This window comes from Nicotiana tabacum, chromosome 3 (assembly GCF_000715075.1).
Source record: "Nicotiana tabacum cultivar K326 chromosome 3, ASM71507v2, whole genome shotgun sequence".
NCBI classification, from domain to species: domain Eukaryota; kingdom Viridiplantae; phylum Streptophyta; class Magnoliopsida; order Solanales; family Solanaceae; genus Nicotiana; species Nicotiana tabacum.
The window spans coordinates 208,130,752-208,151,360 of record NC_134082.1 but is presented as its reverse complement, the minus strand read 5'-3'; the positions used below and the strand labels follow the sequence as shown (position 1 = coordinate 208,151,360).

Here is a 20,609-nt window from a genome sequence, read left to right as displayed (position 1 = left end):
GAACAAACTGAAACACGCCTATGTACTTCTTATGAAATGTATTATATAATTTAAATGAAATAAACTCAAGCTATGGGAGCAAACTTCTTTCGATTTTTTACAGGAAGCTAAAAGAAAGACCAAAACCATATTACTAGTTTGGTTTATCTTCAGAAGCTTTTATTCTACATCCCTGCCTCTTGAGTAATTTTTCCTTAGAGAATGTCAACTGCTGCTGGGAAGGAACAAAGATGATATTTCGAAGAAAGTTATAACTGGAGAGGTGAGTGGCTCATCAACTTTATCGAGGCCTCAAGAAAAATTTAAAATAAAGAATAGCATATGAGCACAACAATCGTGTTGTCGTTTAATTTTTTTTACAAGCAATAATAACATTTAATGAAATGCTGGTTAAAAAGAAACTAAAAGATTTGAGAATTTAAAGAGGATTAGGTATTCCATGAGCAGAGTGATGGAGAGGCCAGAGAAACTATTGAGCCACTTTAGCATAATAGCCCTCTGCTTTACCAACTGTAAATTGTTGAAACAGAGCCATAAATATTAGTCACCAAACACAGAAATACAATTTGAAATTCCATAATACAGTGGACACAGGCTCATACACCTCAAGAAATTGACTAAGTTTTTGGTTGTTTCCTGTAAAGCATATTCTACAACACAGGGTCACATTCAGGAATATCACCTTCTGGTATCCACACACGAAGAAGCTGGTCATAAAACGAGCAAGTAGCAATGACATTATTCTTACCCCTACCGTTCCTCCCTAATCCTCTTTGCCAATCAGCTCCATATGCCAGGGAACCATGTTTGTTGTAGGTTTCAATTACTTCAGCTGTATCCCCTTTAACTTTAACAACTGCAAATCCATTGTGCATACAAGCTGTCAAGACTAGGTTAGGTACAGAAGGATGGTACTTAATTCTCCAAACTCCTCCACCTAAGGAGATTGATGTCTCGTGTACAGGTTTTGAAATTGATCTTACATCCCATACCCTCAGGTGTTCATCATAGCAACCGGTGAGTAAGGTGTAAGGATCACTTGGACGCTTAGTAATGCAGCAAATCCCCATTGTGTGAACCTTTCTATTTTGGAATGCCAAGTTAGATGGATCTTCTCGCAAATCCCAGCAACTAAATTTGCAGTCATCTGACCCTGTGTACACTAGCTGTGGTTGGTGGATATCAAAAGAGGCAGCCCAAAGTTCAAAGTCATGTGCTTTCCAGTCTCTGGAAATGCTTAGTTGAGACTCAAGGAGTGAAATTATTGAGACTGACCCATCAGAAAGCCCCACAGCGAGGGATGTAGCTGATGGGTTCCAGTCTATACACAAGCACATAGAGGAACTGACATGTTCATCACATACCTCTAGCAAATGATTCCCTATAAGAAAGAAGAAGATGTCATTGTAGCATGGTAGTGCTTCAGTTAATGCAAAAGTACAGTGTTAAATGAAGAAAGGTACCACAAGGACCACCAGTGCTAAATGAAAAAGGATAGAAAAGCCGATGACAATATGATATGTATAAGTCCATGTACTCGGACGAATCAGAACAAAATCATAATACTTGTTAGAATTTACTGAGCACCAAAGCATGTATGTTCCAGCCCCCCGCCGAAAAAGCAAATAATCTCTAGTAAGATAGTAAAGATGGAGATAATGATTGAAGCGCTCAAACAAAAGAACTAACTTATCAAGTGTTTCAAACTCTAAAATATATCATTTCACACTGTAACACCAAAGAGAAGTGCTGACAGGTCATTGCTTCTTGTCATGAGAACAGACAACTAGGTAGTTTTATTAATATTCAGCATGCACAACATTGGACTTTAACACTCAGTTAAAAATATGCCCCCTATGATCTATGCATTCCGAGCTACCATAGTATGATCACTCACAAGACAAGAATTATCAATACCAAAAACATGAGTCTTTCATTATTACTTTGAGTAACCGCTTGAGTTGGCTAGCCATTTACTTATTAAAGATTAAAGGCCAAATATATATGTGCCCCTTAAATTTATCTGACTTGTTCATTTAGACACATGAACTCAGGCTAGTACCAAGTGGACAACAAAAGTGTACCAACTAGACATATTTTCTCTAATTATACCTAAATTATTAATTGTCTAATTGGTACACTTTTTAATGAGTTTAGATGTCCAAAAAATAGTAGCCTGAGTTCAAGTGTCTAAATAAAAAAATCAGACAAGTTTATGGGGCCGCATATATATTTGGCCAAGATTAAAAAAGAATGATATTGGAACTGACGGAAAGTTTTTGATAGCTAAGTTAAGAAAAATTCAGTTTCTAATGAAGGTGGTTATGAAGTTCGTATTACACCTAGGTCATTGACACATCGTACTGTGATTCTTACAATCTACACATTCTTAAAACTTTCCAGTCTTTCCTTTCCTTTGGTTCAATCTTATAGTGAGAAAAGAAAACTGTGTAATTCTATTAATATTCTACCTACACATTGAACTCCTATACTCTGTCAAAATATATGCCCTCACACTTGTGATTTATGCATTCCAAGCTACTTATGAAGTATGAAGACTCACAAGAAAAAAAAATGTTGGTATCAAAAAACTTAAGAGTCGTTGACCACTACTCTGAGTAACCACTTTACTTTGCTAGAGAATTACTTATAAAGACTTTAAAAGATGATATTTCAACGGAGGGACACTTATTGATAGCTAAGTTCTTTTTTCAAATAAAAATATTCAGTTTCTAATGGAAGTGGTTAAGCAACATGTATTACATCTAAGACATTGACACATCGTACTCCAATTCCTACAATCTACACATTACTTAAAAAAATTCAGTCTTTCCTTCCTTCCAGCAACTGCTATATACAAATGTAATAAAAGTAAGAAAATAATATCACATACAGTTATTTATTCATGATCTGACAGTAACCAGAGGGACTTCTTCATATTCCAATGATACAATACAACATACTACACACCCTTACAATATCACATTATAGGAATCCAAAATACCCATTTCACTTCACTTTACAACTTGGTATTCATTAACTGTAAAGAATATTAGTTCTTTTCTCCGTCACTTAACATTTTCCACAATGACAATTATAAAATATCACACAAGAGGAGACGCTCCAACATACCAGGAATTTCTGATTCATTCAAACAAGATTCAAGTCTGTGAACTCTCACATAACCATTAGCATCAGCTTGAGCAAGTGATGGACCCACATTTCCACCAACTGGGCTCCATTTTATATCAAAAATACCAGCTGTTTGTACTCTGTGTGTCAAGCTAAGTCGACTGGATTCAGCATCAACATCAAAGAGGGATATACTGCCAGTTCTACTAGGCTGATCTCCTTCTTGTAAAGTATAGGTGCAAGCGGCGAGAACATTATGGAAAGATTCGTGTAGACAAAACTCCACAGCATCGGCATTTCCATCAAGGTGGCAATGAGCTATATCCATACCTGCATAAGTTTAACAAATATGGTGAATGAGAAAAAATAAATCAGGTAAGTTGGACAATTCGTCGACCAGGTTGTGAACTATAAACTATAAGAGAAATATGTTTTCTCAAAGAAAGATAATTAAAAGAAAAAGAACGAAATTGACCTTTTTAGTGCAGCGAACCAGGGCGTGTCCAACGATCTACTATCTACGGCTACCTTGAACGGCTGTCGAACTCCGGAAAGAACAAAGTAACGCCTCTGTTATAGTTGCGCAAAACAGCAACAGGTAGAGGCTACAAGAAGAGATGCTCTTTAGAGTTGCCCGAAATGTGAAATTCAATTGAGCATGAAGATGGCATGGCCACTAGGGATACGCCAAAATGAAGGCAGATGGCGGACCACCTTTGCTCAAAATGCTGGATTTTGGGCTTAATGGGTCAATATTGGGTCTTCTTGTTCGACTGCTGTTACAGCAATTTTGGGCAGATGGCGGACGTCAGCTTGACGTGGGGGAGGGGGGAGGGAAGGATTGTATCAGTTACATCCTAATTTAATTTTAAGGATGCTCTCTTTATTAAGGTTTAGTATATAAATAGTAATATATATAGAGAATATAATTTTTAAGGAACCTAAAGAAAAATAATAAATAAATAAATTTCCCTTTAATCGGCCTAAAATAGTCCTTTTTCGGCGGGGGGCTGGAACATACATGCTTTGGTGCTCAGTAAATTCTAACAAGTATTATGATTTTGTTCTGATTCGTCCGAGTACATGGACTTATACATATCATATTGTCATCGGCTTTTCTATCCTTTTTCATTTAGCACTGGTGGTCCTTGTGGTACCTTTCTTCATTTAACACTGTACTTTTGCATTAACTGAAGCACTACCATGCTACAATGACATCTTCTTCTTTCTTATAGGGAATCATTTGCTAGAGGTATGTGATGAACATGTCAGTTCCTCTATGTGCTTGTGTATAGAACTGGAACCCATCAGCTACATCCCTCGCTGTGGGGCTTTCTGATGGGTCAGTCTCAATAATTTCACTCCTTGAGTCTCAACTAAGCATTTCCAGAGACTGGAAAGCACATGATTTTGAACTTTGGGCTGCCTCTTTTGGCCTTAGCATAATTAGTAGCTGCCCTGAAATAGAAACTTTATGCTTTATGTATTGATAGCTGATTCCCTCATAGTGCTAGTCTGCTAGATGCATCAATGGCAATAGTTCCAAAACGTTCAAGATTCCATCAGACAGAGAGAGCATAATCATAACTTACAAATATCAGTTTTTTTGGCATCTAATATCTTCCTATATTTGGTGAATAATTGTGATAAACAGTAGAAATTGCTGTATGTAGTAAGGTTAAATCACCAACTACTATACTTCTCACTATTATTCGTATTGCTCGTCTATATTTACCATTGTTATTGAATTTCAACAAACACCATAAAATAGTCAAGAAACAGGAGTTTCTCGTTAACTTTCATAGATGATATATACCATTGACAATCAAGACATAATTGAACACAGCTAGTCCTTAGATTCAATAGATTTTGAAAGTTAACTAATCCAAGTAGACTTAGCAAAGTAAACATAAAGGAAGGAACAAGTGAATGAATCCAAAAACACTAGCTAGCTAGTTACTAACAAAATACTCCTAATCTACAATTTGTGGCATCATATATGCAAATTCAGATAGTCCTTTATTCACCTCAGATCACATCCAAATAAACATCATACGCACCAAGAGATGATTATAACTCTTCACATTCTGTTATCCTTGTGAAATATTCCTGAAAGAAACTAAGATTTCAACAAGCTAACTTATGACTCCAGCAACCAGCAACCATAAGAAAGTCACAACAAAGAAGACTAACAGTGAATTCACTCAACTGTCATCATCCTAAAGTGTCTATCACAAGAAAAATGCAAGGAAAGTTCTAAAAATCAGACCTAAACAAAGTAATCATACGGTAAGCCTAACACATAGTCGTGTACTCACAACTATTATTATACAAGCAAATGAATTAAACAGCATGAACGTGATACAGATGATATTTGCCTACTAAAGGGAAAAGCTCGGAACAGCAGTTCATTCAATCAGCAGTACAACCAAAAGAGAACGAAACATACCTTTGAAATTGAAATTGAATCGAGCTCGGAACACTGGAACAGGACAGCAGCGTCTTCGACTCTTCGTTTGCCCGGAATTTGTGAGGAGTGAGGAATCGAATCGAGCTGGAAATCGCCGCCTATAACCCTAAATTAGTTTGATGCAGAAAATCAGAAATTAAAAAAATTATGCGTCTGAACTCTGAACTCAAAAAGTTCAAAACTTAAAAATATAAAAACTCAGAAGAAACCTCAGAGAGTACTGGGATGAGACTTACAAAAGTAGTGAAGTTAACGGGTGAAGATGAGATGAGACTCGAGCTCGACTGTCGACTGGTCGTAAGTCGTAAGTCGTAAGTCGTAGACTCGCAGTCGATTCTCGACTCAGATGACATCCTAAGCCCTAATGCCCTAATGCCCTAATGCCATTCAGATGGTCTAAGAGAGTAACTAAGGCTGTAAGTGGTAAGAGGAGATTAGAGAGGAAGAGTAATGGGCTTGGGGCTTGGGTAATTGGGCTTGGGGGAGCTGGGTGGGACGGTATGGCCGTATGGGTATTGGGCTATAGTCATTCGGTAATTGGGCTTAGATATAGTCATATATATTATATAGGTTCACCAATTTATATAGGTTCGGTTCGGAATTCGGTTTTTCGGATTTTATGCCCATCCCTATCATATACTGAACCGAATTACCGAAATACCGAAATTTTTGTACCGAAATACCGAAAAAACCGAAACCGAAATACCAAATTAATTCGGTTTGGTTCGGAATTCGATTTTTCGGATTTTATGCCCACCCCTAACGCCAGCCCCCTCTCACTCTATATCAGTTATACAAAGCTCCTAAAATCATGTTTTCACTCCATTTTCCAAAAGTTGAAATATTTCTCTCTTTCATACAAATTAACCCAAATCTCATCCACTTCACACAAATTCATCGACATTATTTCTAAAATTGCAGTAGCAAAGAGATCTCCATTACAATCATTAAAAAGCTTCGCAACTTTGAATTCAACATTTGGGTTTTATGAATTTGTGAATTGTTTGGATTGGGTATTCTAGCAAATGATTGAGAATATAAATTGGAGTTTATATCTCAATTTTGAGAGAGATTGGTTAAGTTTAGAGTTGTTTTTAGGTAAAATTTCATATTGAAACTCGAAGAAGAAGTTTCTGAATTGTATCACGATTGTATGATAATTGTATCAGATTTGTTTCATAATTGTATCACAATTGTATCAAATTTGTATTTAACTTGTATCTGATACATTAATATATAATAATACCGGATACAATACGAATACAATTATAATACAATGTTGTATCAGAATTTAAGTTTAGAGTTATGATTGAAACTTGAAGAAGATGAAGATTAGAATTGTATCACGATTGTATTATAATTGTATTTGTACCATAAGTGTTGCAGAAATTATATCACAAATGTATGATAATTGTATACGGTGATGAGCAATTGTAAGTTTGTGACCAATTTCACATTTGAATTGTGTATGAGCCATTATCCTATTAGTAATAGTTTTGCTAGAGTTTAACGATTTTTAAATATTGTTGAAGAAACTTTTAGCAACTGATTTTTTTTGCCATCACATGACATTATATTCCGTGTGTATAGATTTCTTATTGCAAAGATATTTTTACTTTTTTTTGTTGCTATTATGGAAAGCATATATGTGTTATTGGATTTGTTAGATTAGGGATAACTTTTCTAACATTATAAGGATAATAGAAGCATAAAATATATAGTAGTATTTGAAGGTTCCAACCAAAACCATTCAACAACTGAAGCAAAATTACCAACTTCTTGTTGAAGACTTGCAACTATCGAAGAGAGAGAGAAGATGAGATCGACGTACTGAAAAAATTAGGATGCATCAAATGGGGAAAAATGTGAAAAAAGGAAAGGACATAATTGAATCTCTTAATTCAAGGTATTAATAATAGGATGGGAGCTTTTTAAGGGAGGAACGTATACAATTTGTAAGAAAAATCTAGATACTTCTTGAAAACTACAAAATCTAGAGAAAATAAATTAATAAGTTCCTACTATAGTATATATAAGAGAAAAACGGACTTTAGTCTTTGCTTTAGGCCTTTTCCTGATGTTTCTTGGCAACTAAGTATAAACAAATGAGGAATTTATACAACCTTTAAAGACTTATTTATAGAGACTTTTTCCTTCTTATACCATATATGAAACCTTATTATCAAAAATGTGCATAGTTTCATATTTACCTGCCATGTTCATAGTTTTTCTATAATTATTATACCATTCATTAAATACTAATTATTAGGAGTCGATTCCTTCCTAATTAGGCGCGCTACAAATCAGGAACAAAATATTCTAATTGATTTAGCGACCTTCAAATCAAATTTGAAACGCAAATCCTATATCTTCAATTTAAAATCAAATTACATAGACTCTTTTCTGCATCTGTTCTTCGATATTTTTCCTTAAGCCACAAATAAAAAATAAAAAAAAGACAAAATCGTCAACAAATTCGAATCAAACTCAATTCTGCAAAAGCTCAGTTCGTCGACATTCTCTCTACATCTCTCTCTATTTCTCAATCACAAATTTCAGTAATACAAAGCAAATGAAAAGAGAGCAGCAATTCCACCATTGACAGCCATTAAAAAGCTTGAAAGTTTTGAATTCAAATTTGGGTTTTCAAAAATCCTTATTTGTTTGGATTGGGTGTTGTTGAAAATAATCGGGAATATGGTTTGGAGTTTATATCTCAATTTTGAGGGGTTTTGGTGAAGATTAGACTTGGTTTTGCGAATTTAAGATTGAAACTCGAAAAAGAAGACATATTGTAGAAATTGTAGATAAATTATAAATTATTTGTATTTTGATTGTAGATGCTTTATTTTTTGTTTTTACAAATAAAAAACAGCTAAAACTTTTACAAATCTTCTGAAAAACGCAATTATATCAAAAATCTCAATTATGCTACAATTGAATGAGAATTGAGATATAAAAATTCAATGTACCTAGTTTGTAGATATTTTGTAGATAAATTGTAGATTATTTGTATTCTAATTGTAGATGCTTTGTTTTCTGTTTTCACAAATCAAAAACGACTAAAACTTCTACAAATCTTCTGCAAAAAACGGAATTATGTCGAAAATCCCAAATTAGTACCCCAGCTATTAATTTGGAACCATCTCCAAATACCCCTAATCAGAGCAACACAATAGGCGAGGGTACATCTTCTCAAAGCAACATAATAGGCGAAACTGAGTGTAGCAGTACCCGCGGGCCGCGGACGCTTCTTACTATTTCTCCTGCAGGGTTAGTCCATTCTTGTACTATTACTTTTGGTATATTTTTATTGATATATGGTATGCCTTTAAATAATGTCTTCTAGTTTGTTCAGGTTAGAGCCTTCATTTGAATGCTCCGAGTGTATAACTAAGTCTTTCAAGCATGAACTTTATCCTAATGGAGTCAACTGGAAAAGCGTCTCAAATGAGATAAAAAACTTTTATTTTGGAAAATTCAAGGTATAATCCATCACAATTGGATTTAGAAAGTATATTAACTTTTATATGTAACTTATTAATGTTATTACTTTATAAAATTATTTCAGAAGGTATTCTACTGGGATTCTTCAATTGATAGTGTGGTGCGGATCCAATGGGAGCGTAGGGCATCAAAAAGATACAGTGATTTTGTTAGCAAACTAAAATCAAATGGAGTGCAACTGGGCACTATTCCAAATAATGTGTGGGAAAGTTGGTTGAGACTTTGGAAAGATCCTAAGTGTGTTGAAAAGTCAGAAATAAATTCAAAAAATCGTTGTGCTGGGAGCGGAGTTGCCACAGGGACTCACACAGGTGGCTCTATCAATGTTGGGGAGCATCGCAAGAGACTTGTAAGTGGATAGGACTTGTGCTTTTTGCAGTCAGTCACATGAGTTTTTTTTAAGTATGGAGTCTAATGATCTTTGAGTAATTTTTTATCTCGGCTTGTTCATTAATTGGTAAACATACTTTCCATTCCTTCACTAGTCAGATTTAGGAGTATCATCCTTTATTATACTTCTTGTTTTCTTGATATGTTATTATGCAGTTACATATTTGATCTCTCTAGGATCAGTAAAAACATGTCCCGTTCTTTCTTGTTTAATTCTTTCACCTTCTTGGAATTCTTGTCTGCCTTTGCTTCTGATAAAAATAAGTTGTTTTTTCTCAATGGAGTTATGTTGGTCAAAATGGGGTTCTTGAGATTCTGTTTATGTGTTTTGTCAAAATGCACTTACCTCTGTTAGTTTATATAAGTGTCCTCAATTTTGCAATGAAGGATTGAACTAAAAAGAGAAGATATTTTGGTTTTATCTGTAAACTTTGTGTGATTCTGTTTATGTGTTTTGTCAAAATGCACTTACCTGTGTTAGTTTATATAAGTGTCCTCAATTTTGCAATGAAGGATTGAACTAAAAAGAGAAGATATTTTGGTTTTATCTGTAAACTTTGTGTGAAGATTCTTTATCTAATGTTTATTATTTTAATATTCTCCATGTCATTGCACATTTCTATCTCTTTATTTGTTTTTGTTGGATACAAGTAAGTTGGCTACTCGGGATTGAGGTTTCTTATAAAATGAGACGTGGTTGAAGTATAACATCACTGTTGATCTTTCATAAAAGTAGGTGCATTGAATTTATTCATGCTGCTGTATTGAGCAATAGTATTTTGTAATAGCACAACCTGACATAGGTCTTGTGATACATGGTCTTGTGATACATCTCTTACTTAGAGAGAATGCACCATAGTGAAAATTCTGGCACAATTATTGAGAAGCTGCTTAATTGAATAACTTTTGTATAGGCTGTTAAAAATGGTCGAGATCCAACACCAAGTGAGTTGCATTTGCACGTCCATACACATGGTAATGATGGAACATCTTTTGTTGCTGAGAAATCCCGAATCGTACATGTAAGATAACTTTTTAAATAATTTTATTGACTTTACTTTCATATATATTTTTTCATTTTGTAAATTGAATGCTCAATATTATTTAGTTTTTTAGAGCACTAATTATTTACTTTTCTACAGGAAAAATATCAGGAGATATTACAACAACAAACACAAACTCAATCTGATATTGACCAGTGTAAAGCATTTTATCAAGCCGCGGGAGGAGAAAAGAAAAGAAGAGTATATGGTCTTGGATCTCAAGCAAAATGCTACTACGGGCCAGATCTTCATGGCTCTTTTGGATCTGATGCTACATCGTCAGCAACACCTCGAAATGCTCAATCAACACCGATAGGGAATCTGGATGAGTTAGTGATGCGATTGATTCCTGCACTGACAGATCATATAGTTCCTGTAATCGTTGAGCGGGTACGCGAATTAGTTTCCTTACCCTCGCACAACCAAATACTGATGTGGCACCTACAGTTCCTACATCCTGTACTGCTGCTAACATTGATGAGGTTCATCCAATGGGTTCTGATGATGACCGTAACTCTCCAGCCTCACATAGTTAGCCTACTTTATTTGGACTTTATTGTTGGTCCTTATGGATTTTTGTACTTAATGATACGATTATATGCATTATGCTATATATTTTGGACCTTGTTAAATATATTGTTAATTTATATTAATATCAGTGACTTTTTATTAAATGTATTTAATTAATAGCTTTTATATAATATGCTTGAACAGATTACATTTAAAATAATAAATAAAAAGAATTTTTAAAAACAACAATATATTAAAAATAAATTAGCGACGGATGCTTTTCGTAGCTACAATTATCGCGTAAAATTAAAATCTTGCGACGAATTGGCGACGAAAGATTTTTATTGCAAAATGCCTGGAGAATTAGCTATAACACGTCTAGCGACGGACGATTTCGTTGCTATAGGAACAAACGACGAATTTTGTTATGTATTGCAGCGACGAAAGGCGTCAAAATTGCGACAGAAACAAGCAATACATCGACGCTTATTTCCCTCGCAAAACTTTGCTACAGATATATTCCGTCGCTAATCCGTCGCCAATTCTGCGACAGCTTGGTTTTTTTCGTCACTATGAGCTTAGCTACGAGCATTTTAGGGACAAACTTGAATCCGTCGCTAATTCGTCGCTAAACAACTGTAGCGACGGAAAACATTGATTTAGCGACGGAATATGGCCGTCGCTAAACGCTGTTTTTTTTTGTAGTGTGAGAATTGGAATATTAAAATTCAATATACCCAGTTTGTAGATGAATTGTAGATTATTTGTATTCTGATTGTAGATGCATTGTTTTTTGTTTTCACAAATCCAAAACGACTAAAACTTCTACAAAATCTTCTGCAAAAAACACAATTATGTCTAAAATACAGTGCTATATTTTTACAGTGAAATGTACTTTGGTTCTTAGTTCTTAATTTTCAGGTGAGTTTATTCCTAAGTTCAAAAGAAGCTTAAAATCTAGTAACTCACTCTCGGTAATCCAAAAGTGCTAGCTACTCCATTCATTTTAGAAGCGTGATTGAATGATGATTGAAGGATTCTATCTCAATCTATTCTCTGTATATTAGACTGCAAACAAAGTTGGCCTTGGAACATAGTCAAGCTAGTGTATGGTAATTGGTATGAAAACTGATTTGACGTTCAAGTTCTATGCAAGTGGCCAGCTCTTCTTTTTCTTTTCTTACAAATCTGATCAAGTTTTTCTTTTACCGCTATTTTCTCTTTCATTAATTTAACTAATATCTCAATATCTTTGTTGCATGCTACTTTGTTTCTCTCTTGAAGTAACTATCAAAGGAAATACTGTTTATAATGCATTAATTGTACCCTTAAAATACACTATGATATAGAATTAGTAATTTGATATACTAAATGTAATTATATCAAACCTTAAATATTGAGGGTAATAAGGTTTCCTGTATGATATAGGAATGTAAAAATCTTTTATTTTATATTCCCTACAACTGCTTTTACAAAATTACTTTTAGTACAAAACAAATCACAAGAGACTCCAAATAGAACAGTGAGCTTGAGGACGAAATTTTCGCAAATTAAAATACCAAACATTCGCTTCCTATTTTTCCGCTCAGAAAATTGATTTGGATATTGATCCATATACCAGTTGGAATTGTACTTATTATATACCATACAATATACATTATACTTATTGCTCATATTACAAAAAATGAAATTATTAAATTTGGAATATAGACTATATATAATATACAATGTATAAATCATGTATAAATTACAGTACATAATTATACACGACATAAACCATATTACATCAGATATTATATCAAGTATAAACCATGTATAATCGAAAATATATATAACGATAATTCCGGTTTATTGCAATATTTAATTAGGACTAGTGGTACAATAATGGAATAATTCCTAAATTCCATTATATCTTTACGGAATAGTAATATTTATTTATATATGATAATGACATAATGTATATCATTTGTATTTATTTGTGCAATTTATTTAAAAAAATTGTAGATTTATTTGTGTTAATAAATCTAAATTTTAAAGTGATAGAGTAATCATAAAGAGAAGGGAATAAATTGACAACAATTAAAAGTGATCCCCTTAATATGAGGGTCGGTAGTTATTGGTTTCTAAACCTAATAACTACTACACGTAAGCTTCTTGTAATACAATTGTTATTAAATCTGCTATTTTTAAATAAACCAAAAGTAATGTTGTTTATGAAATAAATTCTTAATTAGTGCCCTACAACGTAAAAATCCCAATTAATTAAATATTTTAGGATAACATTAATATTACTTTGGTAATTTAGATTATTTAAAATGCCTAATTATATTTGCTAAAATTATATACTTGAATAAAATGTTAATCATAAAATGCGGCAAGACTGGTTAAATAACTATTGCTTTAACTTAGAAACAAAATATTCTACAGAATTAGGAACATTCTCTTGTTTGATCATAAAATAAAAATAAAAATGCTTTTTGCGAATGGCAATGATAATAAATATTATAAATGAATGAATGATAAAGACTTAGTGACGATGATAGCTACTTTGTTATTATAATTTAAAATATAATTAAATTCTAATAGCCGACTCAAAATGTGACTATTTATCAATGTCTCTGTTTTGTCATTGGTTTTGTCACAAGGAGAGTGTAATTTCTCTATGGACCGAAATGTTTTTGCATATTAAAGGTTGAAAGCTACTGCCTGCAAGTAGCATTAACCAGGAAAAATATTAGGGTAGAGGCAGTACAATCATACACGAGTAGCTACAGCGTGAAAATTGAGGAATAATACTCCAATATAATTTGGAAGGAAAAGAGGAAGAAATAATTAGCCCAAATAGCCGTTTATCTAACCATTTAAACTAAACATAGTTGGTGGCAGGGGCGACTCAACAATATCTGAGGCCTAAAGCAAAGCCTTAATAAGAGGCCTTATATATATATGTATAATAATTTAATGAGCATCGTTTTTTGAAAAATTAGACAAGCGAGGATGTGAAATGAAAAAAATAAGAACTTGGTTTTATAAAGTACAAAAAGATGAATGAATTTAATGTTGATTGCATCACAACTGAAATGGAAGAACCCAGAAAACATACTTCCTTCGTCCCAACTTATGTGACTCCTTTTTTTTAGTCAGCCCCCTTTCTATATTTGGTAACAATTCAACTTTAGATTTTTCTTTTTACCCTTAATGACATGATTTCTAGCCTACAAATTTTTATGATTTATTTTAGATTACAAGTTTCAAAACTCTTCCTTTATTTCATAAATTCCATGTCCAGTCAAACACTTTCATATAAATTGAGAAGGAGATAGTATAATTTATGTAAGGAAAATAAGTGATAAGTTAGATTATTAGATATAATTATGTGACTAACTAATGAATAGTGAAATATAATTCAGTAGAAACATAAATTAAGAGTGACAGAAAATTATTTTGGTTTTATTAATTAGTGGAAGAAATTGAGTTATTAAAAATTATTATGTCAATAAAAAAATAAATTTATCAACAATAAGAAATAATTATATAAATAATATACTGTTATACACAGAGAAATAGTAATTTTGGGGCCCTTAAATTTTTGGGGCCTAATCACTTGCTTTAGGGTCTGGCCGCCCCTGGTTGGTGGATGTATAATATATGCATAATTTATGTATATATATGTATAATTATATACAATCAATGTATAATTTATGTATATGGCTAAAAAAAGTTAATAATGAATATGATCGGTCATTTATGTAAAAATCCCAAGAAGAAGAAAAAAAGTAAAAGGGCATTGCCGTGAAAGCATTCTTATTGACGTGCGCTTCACGAAACAAGGCGAAGTCAACATATTTCACATGGTTATTTAATTTAAAAGTTACTACCAGGGGCAAGGTAAAAGTCGAGTTACGGATTTGACCGAACCAATAACTTTTGTTGAAAAATTCATTAAATATATGTACATTATTAAATTTAGAATCTAATAGAAATCATTACTTTAGCATCCAAAACTCATAAAATTGAAATTCTGGCTCTACCTCTGATTACCACTCCATTTATTTAGTTTGATTGAGCACGAATTGTAGAAAATATTATATTTTTTAAAACTTATGATCTTAAACATATCATAATATTTGTGTCAGCGTAAGACTTTTACATCTTGTGTTTTTTAAACATTTCCATAATATTTGTATGACTATAAAAAGATATCATTTTGAGTAAAGTTGAAAGTTTTTTCAATTTAAGAAAACTATCAACTACTCCCTCCGTTCACTTTTAATTGTCCACTTTGAACTTCTTACGCCCCTTAAGAAACAATAAATAAAATATGTATTTTACAATTTTACCCATAATAATGATAGCATTTCCAAAAGTCTTGGGAAATGAGTACTTAATGATAAGGGTAAAACAGGAAAAAAAATTATCTTTATCTTGATTTAGTATAGTGGACAAGTAAAAGTAAAAATATATTTTTAATATAGTGAACAAGTAAAAGTGAACGGAGGAAGTAATTAAAAAGAAAATGTTGCCCTTAAAATAGAATAGAGGGAGTACTATTTAACAAAAAGAAATAGTTGCATTAATGAAGTACTCCTAGTAGGATATATTTTGGGAAGCCTCCGAGAATGGGATCAAAAATGGATTCCTTACTACCAAGAGGTGTGGTCGGATGGATATGGTTCATCTATCTTTAGTAAAAGATTTCAGATTCGAGCCATAAGAATGAAGAAACCCTTTTAGAGGCTTTCCTTATTTCCGCAGTGAAAGCAAGTTCTCTGAATATCGGCCCGCCACTGTTTTATTCTCTATACATATTGAAGATCAAAAGTGTGCCCGTTCAAGTCTGGTCTCATTTCCTCCTTCAGTCCCCTCCCCAATTCCTAGTAAAGATGTAAAGTATCTGACTCACTGTTCACTGTAGTCTCTTGGCTCTCAAGCTGATTATGGATGACTTTTTGAATGTCAATTTACAAAGCTGATATTACAAAGTTCTAAAGTTGAGCACATGTTGGCAGGTAGCCAGGTACAGTGCAAGGGTAATAGAGATGCTAGATCTCCAGTCTTATCACTGATTGTGAGGGATATATAAGGATCAACATGTGTGCAAACAGGAAAATCCAATTGATGACTTCCCATTCAGCTGAACTAAAAAATTCATATTCTTACAAGTTACAACTCAATCGTTCCAATCCTTCAAAAAAAAGCATTTTCTGGTGGATTCACTTTCAAGCACCCCCCCCCCCCCCCCCCGCGCGGGTAACACCAACAATAGGAGGTGGGGACCATGGGCGACGGGCGGTATGTCCCAGTGGTAAAAGTATGTTTTCATTTTACAGCTTTCATTACACTTGTTCTTTGGAAGTATAGAGGAAGTAGAAAAACTAGGAGTGTCAATTATGCAAACTAGCCATATCTATAGTAGAGCAAAGCTTAGCCAAAAGTAAATCCAGTGGAAGACATAAGAGCAGATATGTAAGCACCTCAATGTCCTGCGTTTGACTATCATCAGCGTAATGTCCGGGACTACTTACAAGAAGCTAATTTTCATCGCCTGCTTGAACAATTTCACTTAATGCCTCTGTGTTGTCCCTATGGCAACTGGGACATACCGACCTCTTTTGTAGCTCATCACCAAGGGAAGCACATCTGTTTTCCAATTCAGAAGTCTGCTTGCTTCTAGTCAAGGATACAATAATTGCTGACGAATGTAAAGCATGAGTGCTAATTCCATAAGTATCATTTTGAGGCGTGAAAGAGTTTTTCAGGAATAGAATAAGATAATTTTTGCAGAAAAAGTGGAACGTCTCATAAAATTTCGAGATCCACTGTCGACTAATTTCTCTTTTCACCAATGAGTTGAACATAGTAAACAATTAGCTATAAGTAGCAGGACTCCAAACAATAACGATTTAAGGATATCTGGCTAACTCCTGCATTTCCATATTTTCTTTTGTGATTCCCTCTATCAGCGATGCTTTCCTTTCCAAAATATTCAACTCCTCTTGAAGCTGAAAAACACCACACAGATCGATGTACTTAGTTCTCCAAATACTAATAACCAGACATATAGCAATAGAAGAAAGGAAATGACAACAGACAAGCCTAACAAAAACATAATTACTTGCCTGAGTATGAATATTCTGTTCAACTTGGTATTCCTCTTCTTCCTTAGTGATCTGGAAAACTATCTGAGCCAACTTATTCTGGAGGTCTCTTTTGACAGCTTCAGCATCTTCTGCTTTGGCTTTTGCTGGACCTGCTTGTGGAGGTGTAAAACAATTCTTTATCAACTTGAAGAAGCTGTTGTATTGAAGCAACAATAGAACTTTGGAAGTCTTTAAATTTGAACATCCATATAATACAAGAAACACCCCAACACATCGCAAAAAGAAGAGCGCTTATCTATGTGCGATAACACACCAGGCTTTGATGCTGACTCGCTGCAATTATCATTTTGGAATATAGAGGCTCTTGTCTCATGGAATTTCCTGCATCCAGTTCAGTAGAAAAAAGTTAAGCCATTTAACAGCAGATCAGCTAGATTTCAATATAGTGTAGTCACAAAATCCCAATGAATAAGCCTCAAGTTAGAACAGAAACAGGTAGATTTATCTCTGGCCACAATATCTTCGGTGGTCGAGTTAACGAGTCACTTTGATTACTACATTTGAGATATAAGTGCCTCGCAAGACTGGCAACTAGATAACAGTTTTATCTGCCAAATTAAAGAAACATGGTTTTAAATAATAAATACGACCACAACAGTGGAGAATATTTACTCTGCATTGGACTCTCCTTGTCTAGACTGTGCCAGTAGAACAACTAATGTGCATGAGTGTGACAGGAGGGAATATGTAATAAATCAGCGATAAGACTGCTTGATCACACCCAATTTATACAATTGACATAATTCTGATATCAGAACTTAAATAATTGAGATACAATATGGGCTAGATGACTGGCAACTTAATCAAAAAGTCTTTGTTTCTGTTACCATACAATATCACCAAATTATTTTGAAAAGCAAAACAAAAACCACATAATCATTGTAAAAGTAGATTTTAAAGCAGAAAATCAAGTGCTTCTCTTTCTCATTTAACAGCTATGATCACTCCCCAAGCATAATTACTTTTTGCTAGTAATCATGACATGAAAGTTTATAAGCATGACTAAACAACAATATAGATAGATGATCTCCATTCTTCAAGTATTACAAACTGAAGCAGCCGTTAGAGCAATGCCATGCGGTATTACTTAGGCCATGGTATGTATAAATGCAAATTAGATCTCCTATAATAAGAGCAGAAGCCAAGCAATGCCAAGTAAGTATTACTTGGGCCAGGTATGTGTAAATGCAAATTAGATATAAGAAGAACAATGACTAAGTTAGCTCTTCTAATTAACATCAGCATGGATTGACAAGAGACTATTTTATTTCTCCGTCCGTACTTAGCTATTGTATGTATGAAAAAAATCTACAGTCCTGGAGCTTTACACCTTATTGACATTTTTTGTGAAAAAAAAAAATCAAATTAGCTACCAAACTAACCTAAGTTCATGCAGTCATTTCAATAGTTAAAGATTACTGCTTATTAAGGACGCACAATAGAAGAGAGCACTACCCATTAATTAATTCAACAAACTGTACCTTATCTGTGCATTGAGATCCAACATTTTCTCAATGAAGTCGTCTCTGCATAAGCAACGATAGATACAACAAGAAAGAGAATTTCGATGAGATTCTTTTCACAATGCTAAATTGAGTTAAAGATGCATTTTCTACTTAGTAAAAGTGATTGTAATAGAACAAAAAGAGTTGAAACGTAAACTGAAGGAAGCATGTAGTTACCGAGTTTCTGCTTCTTTGTTCTTTTCACAGTTCAGATATCATCAATTGACCAAGGAGTTTATAAGAAGAAACAGGGTCATTATTAGCAAGCCAATACAAAAAATAATGTTCAAATTTACAAATATAAATAAGTACAAATACAAATCTAATATAAACAAGTACAGACATCAACAATCAATACAAGCCAAGGGAGCATTAAGTGCGCCTTAAAGGAGAACATAACCTCAAGTCAACTTTTACCTTAAGAGCCTCTACATCAGATCCGTAGGCTGATAGTTCATCTTGAATAGAAACGATCCTTTCCTATAATGTAATTGTAAAAGGATCTCTTAGAAAATCGCAAAAAGTATTGTTCAGGTTTTAAAATTTCAACTAATTTTTTTTTCAGTAACTAATTAAATATGTTTCGATAAGCTTAAAACGTAGACCAAAAAACGTAACCGTATATAAAAATACGAATGAGATTGACAACCTCTAGGGTTTGAATAGCAGATTCATTCCTGGCCAATTCAACTTCGTAGCCTTTGAGCTCTTGGTCAGCAGTCTCCTTCTGATGTTTTGCCTCTTCAACCTCAGTGTTTGCAGTTTCAAGCTCCGATTGAAGCTCTTGACTTCGTTTCTTCAAATTTATTATTCTTCGCTCTGAAAATTTTGAAGTATTATAGCTCAAAAATCAATTTTAGTTTGTATCAGTTTCCAGTTAACAAATACGTTGAATCATCAAGTGAAAAATTTCATACGAGTTTCGAAGGAGGAAATGAAGAAGGAAAACGAACCTCCTTGAGATTTTTCAGATGCGAAGTCGCGGATTAGAGTGAGGAATTGCTTCTGAGAATCGTTTCCCGCCATCTCTTCTTTTTCTAGAGTAGCTGTTTCGAAATTTTGAACTATTCTGTATTCCCTTTATGTTCTTTATAGTGGAGTAGTGGACCGCGTTGATCTCGTGAATGGGGCTCGCGTGTTACTTGGGCTATTAGCCCATTATTAATTCACGCAAGCCCAAAAATTACCAGCCCATGTCCATTTTCAGTCGCAAACTGCCAGTCCTCATATTTTGTGATAGACCTTTTTAAAATCACTATTTATACTTTAATTTCATTAAGAATTTTTTTTGAGAAAATAGCTCTGCGTCACAATTTTAAAACAAGCTCGCCAATATTTTGAAGCATCCGCAAGAATTTTAAAGCACCAGAAATCTAACAATCACTAGAATTTTCATCGTCAAAATTTTGTCAAATTAATTCAATGAGCGAGAATGAAATCGACAGGGTAACAGAGAGAAGAGGAGCTGAAGAAAACTTGGAGAGAAATCTATGAGATTTTCATTTCCTCTTCATGCTACAGTGAGTGATGTACCTCATATATATATATACATAGACAAGCTAACTATAACTTTTTAACCGACTAAGCTAACTCCTAAGATAAATAACTGACTCATTAGCTAGCCAACTAACTATTACACGTCAGCTTGTTATGCTCTCAACACTTTTCCTCAAGCTAATGCTTTGAATTATATTTTCAACTCCAAGTTGATTCAATAGAACTTCATGATATGTTTTCCCAATGCTCTTAATCAGCAAATCTGCTAGTTGATCCTTTGTTCAGAGAGGATAAGTTATGATTACTCCTTGGCTCAGTTTTTTTCTCACTAAGTGACAGTCTATGTCTATGTGTTTGGTTCATTCATGAAAGGATTTGTTGCTATATAGATGGC

The 20,609-nt window shown here is 33.8% G+C and overlaps 3 protein-coding genes across 5 annotated transcripts; 1 reads left to right on the top strand and 2 right to left on the bottom strand.

Annotated features, from left to right (window-relative positions):
• Positions 1-453: 453 nt before the first annotated feature.
• On the bottom strand, positions 454-6,015 carry LOC107772927 (uncharacterized). 2 transcript variants are annotated; one of them, XM_075250491.1, is made up of 5 exons: positions 5,839-6,012; positions 5,582-5,708; positions 3,608-3,737; positions 3,133-3,462; positions 454-1,381 (listed from the first exon to the last, which is right to left on the bottom strand). In XM_075250491.1, the coding sequence occupies exons 4-5, from the start codon at positions 3,458-3,460 to the stop codon at positions 651-653; spliced, it is 1,059 nt and encodes a 352-aa protein (XP_075106592.1). In that variant the 5' UTR covers positions 3,461-3,462; positions 3,608-3,737; positions 5,582-5,708; positions 5,839-6,012; the 3' UTR covers positions 454-650. The 2 variants fall into 2 exon arrangements, with proteins under 2 accessions (XP_075106592.1, XP_075106591.1); XM_075250490.1 differs by lacking the exon at positions 3,608-3,737 and having other exon boundaries at positions 5,839-6,015.
• Positions 6,016-7,455: 1,440 nt separating this feature from the next.
• Positions 7,456-11,710, top strand: LOC142178899 (uncharacterized). Its single transcript, XM_075248704.1, has 7 exons — positions 7,456-7,508; positions 8,723-8,875; positions 8,961-9,087; positions 9,174-9,458; positions 10,414-10,521; positions 10,642-11,024; positions 11,491-11,710. Exons 1-7 carry the CDS (start codon positions 7,456-7,458, stop codon positions 11,708-11,710), a joined length of 1,329 nt encoding a protein of 442 aa, XP_075104805.1.
• Positions 11,711-16,355: 4,645 nt separating this feature from the next.
• LOC107826783 (uncharacterized) lies at positions 16,356-19,765 on the bottom strand. 2 transcript variants are annotated; one of them, XM_016653810.2, is made up of 9 exons: positions 19,672-19,765; positions 19,368-19,537; positions 19,136-19,198; positions 18,896-18,915; positions 18,695-18,739; positions 17,467-17,534; positions 17,172-17,305; positions 16,966-17,054; positions 16,356-16,716 (listed from the first exon to the last, which is right to left on the bottom strand). In XM_016653810.2, exons 1-9 carry the CDS (start codon positions 19,742-19,744, stop codon positions 16,584-16,586), a joined length of 795 nt encoding a protein of 264 aa, XP_016509296.1. In that variant the 5' UTR covers positions 19,745-19,765; the 3' UTR covers positions 16,356-16,583. The 2 variants fall into 2 exon arrangements, with proteins under 2 accessions (XP_016509296.1, XP_016509297.1); XM_016653811.2 differs by having other exon boundaries at positions 17,172-17,302.
• Positions 19,766-20,609: the final 844 nt, after the last annotated feature.

Bases quoted from the DNA above. Each gene is read 5' to 3' on its own strand.
- LOC107772927 (XM_075250490.1), bottom strand. From the start codon at position 5,955: ATGTCATCTGAGTCGAGAATCGACTGCGAGTCTACGACTTACGACTTA. The intron at 3,463-5,581 runs GTATGTTTCGTT...AAACTTATGCAG, and splicing joins ATTCAATTTCAATTTCAAAG to GTATGGATATAGCTCATTGC. The intron at 1,382-3,132 runs GTATGTTGGAGC...TCTTTCTTATAG, and splicing joins GAATGAATCAGAAATTCCTG to GGAATCATTTGCTAGAGGTA.
- LOC107826783 (XM_016653810.2), bottom strand. From the start codon at position 19,744: ATGGCGGGAAACGATTCTCAGAAGCAATTCCTCACTCTAATCCGCGAC. The intron at 18,740-18,895 runs GTAACTACATGC...TTGCTTATGCAG, and splicing joins AACAAAGAAGCAGAAACTCG to AGACGACTTCATTGAGAAAA. The intron at 16,717-16,965 runs ATATCCTTAAAT...GACTAGAAGCAA, and splicing joins GAAATGCAGGAGTTAGCCAG to GCAGACTTCTGAATTGGAAA.
- LOC142178899 (XM_075248704.1), top strand. From the start codon at position 7,456: ATGGGGAAAAATGTGAAAAAAGGAAAGGACATAATTGAATCTCTTAAT. The intron at 7,509-8,722 runs GTATTAATAATA...ATCCCAAATTAG, and splicing joins ATTGAATCTCTTAATTCAAG to TACCCCAGCTATTAATTTGG. The intron at 8,876-8,960 runs GTTAGTCCATTC...TAGTTTGTTCAG, and splicing joins CTTACTATTTCTCCTGCAGG to GTTAGAGCCTTCATTTGAAT.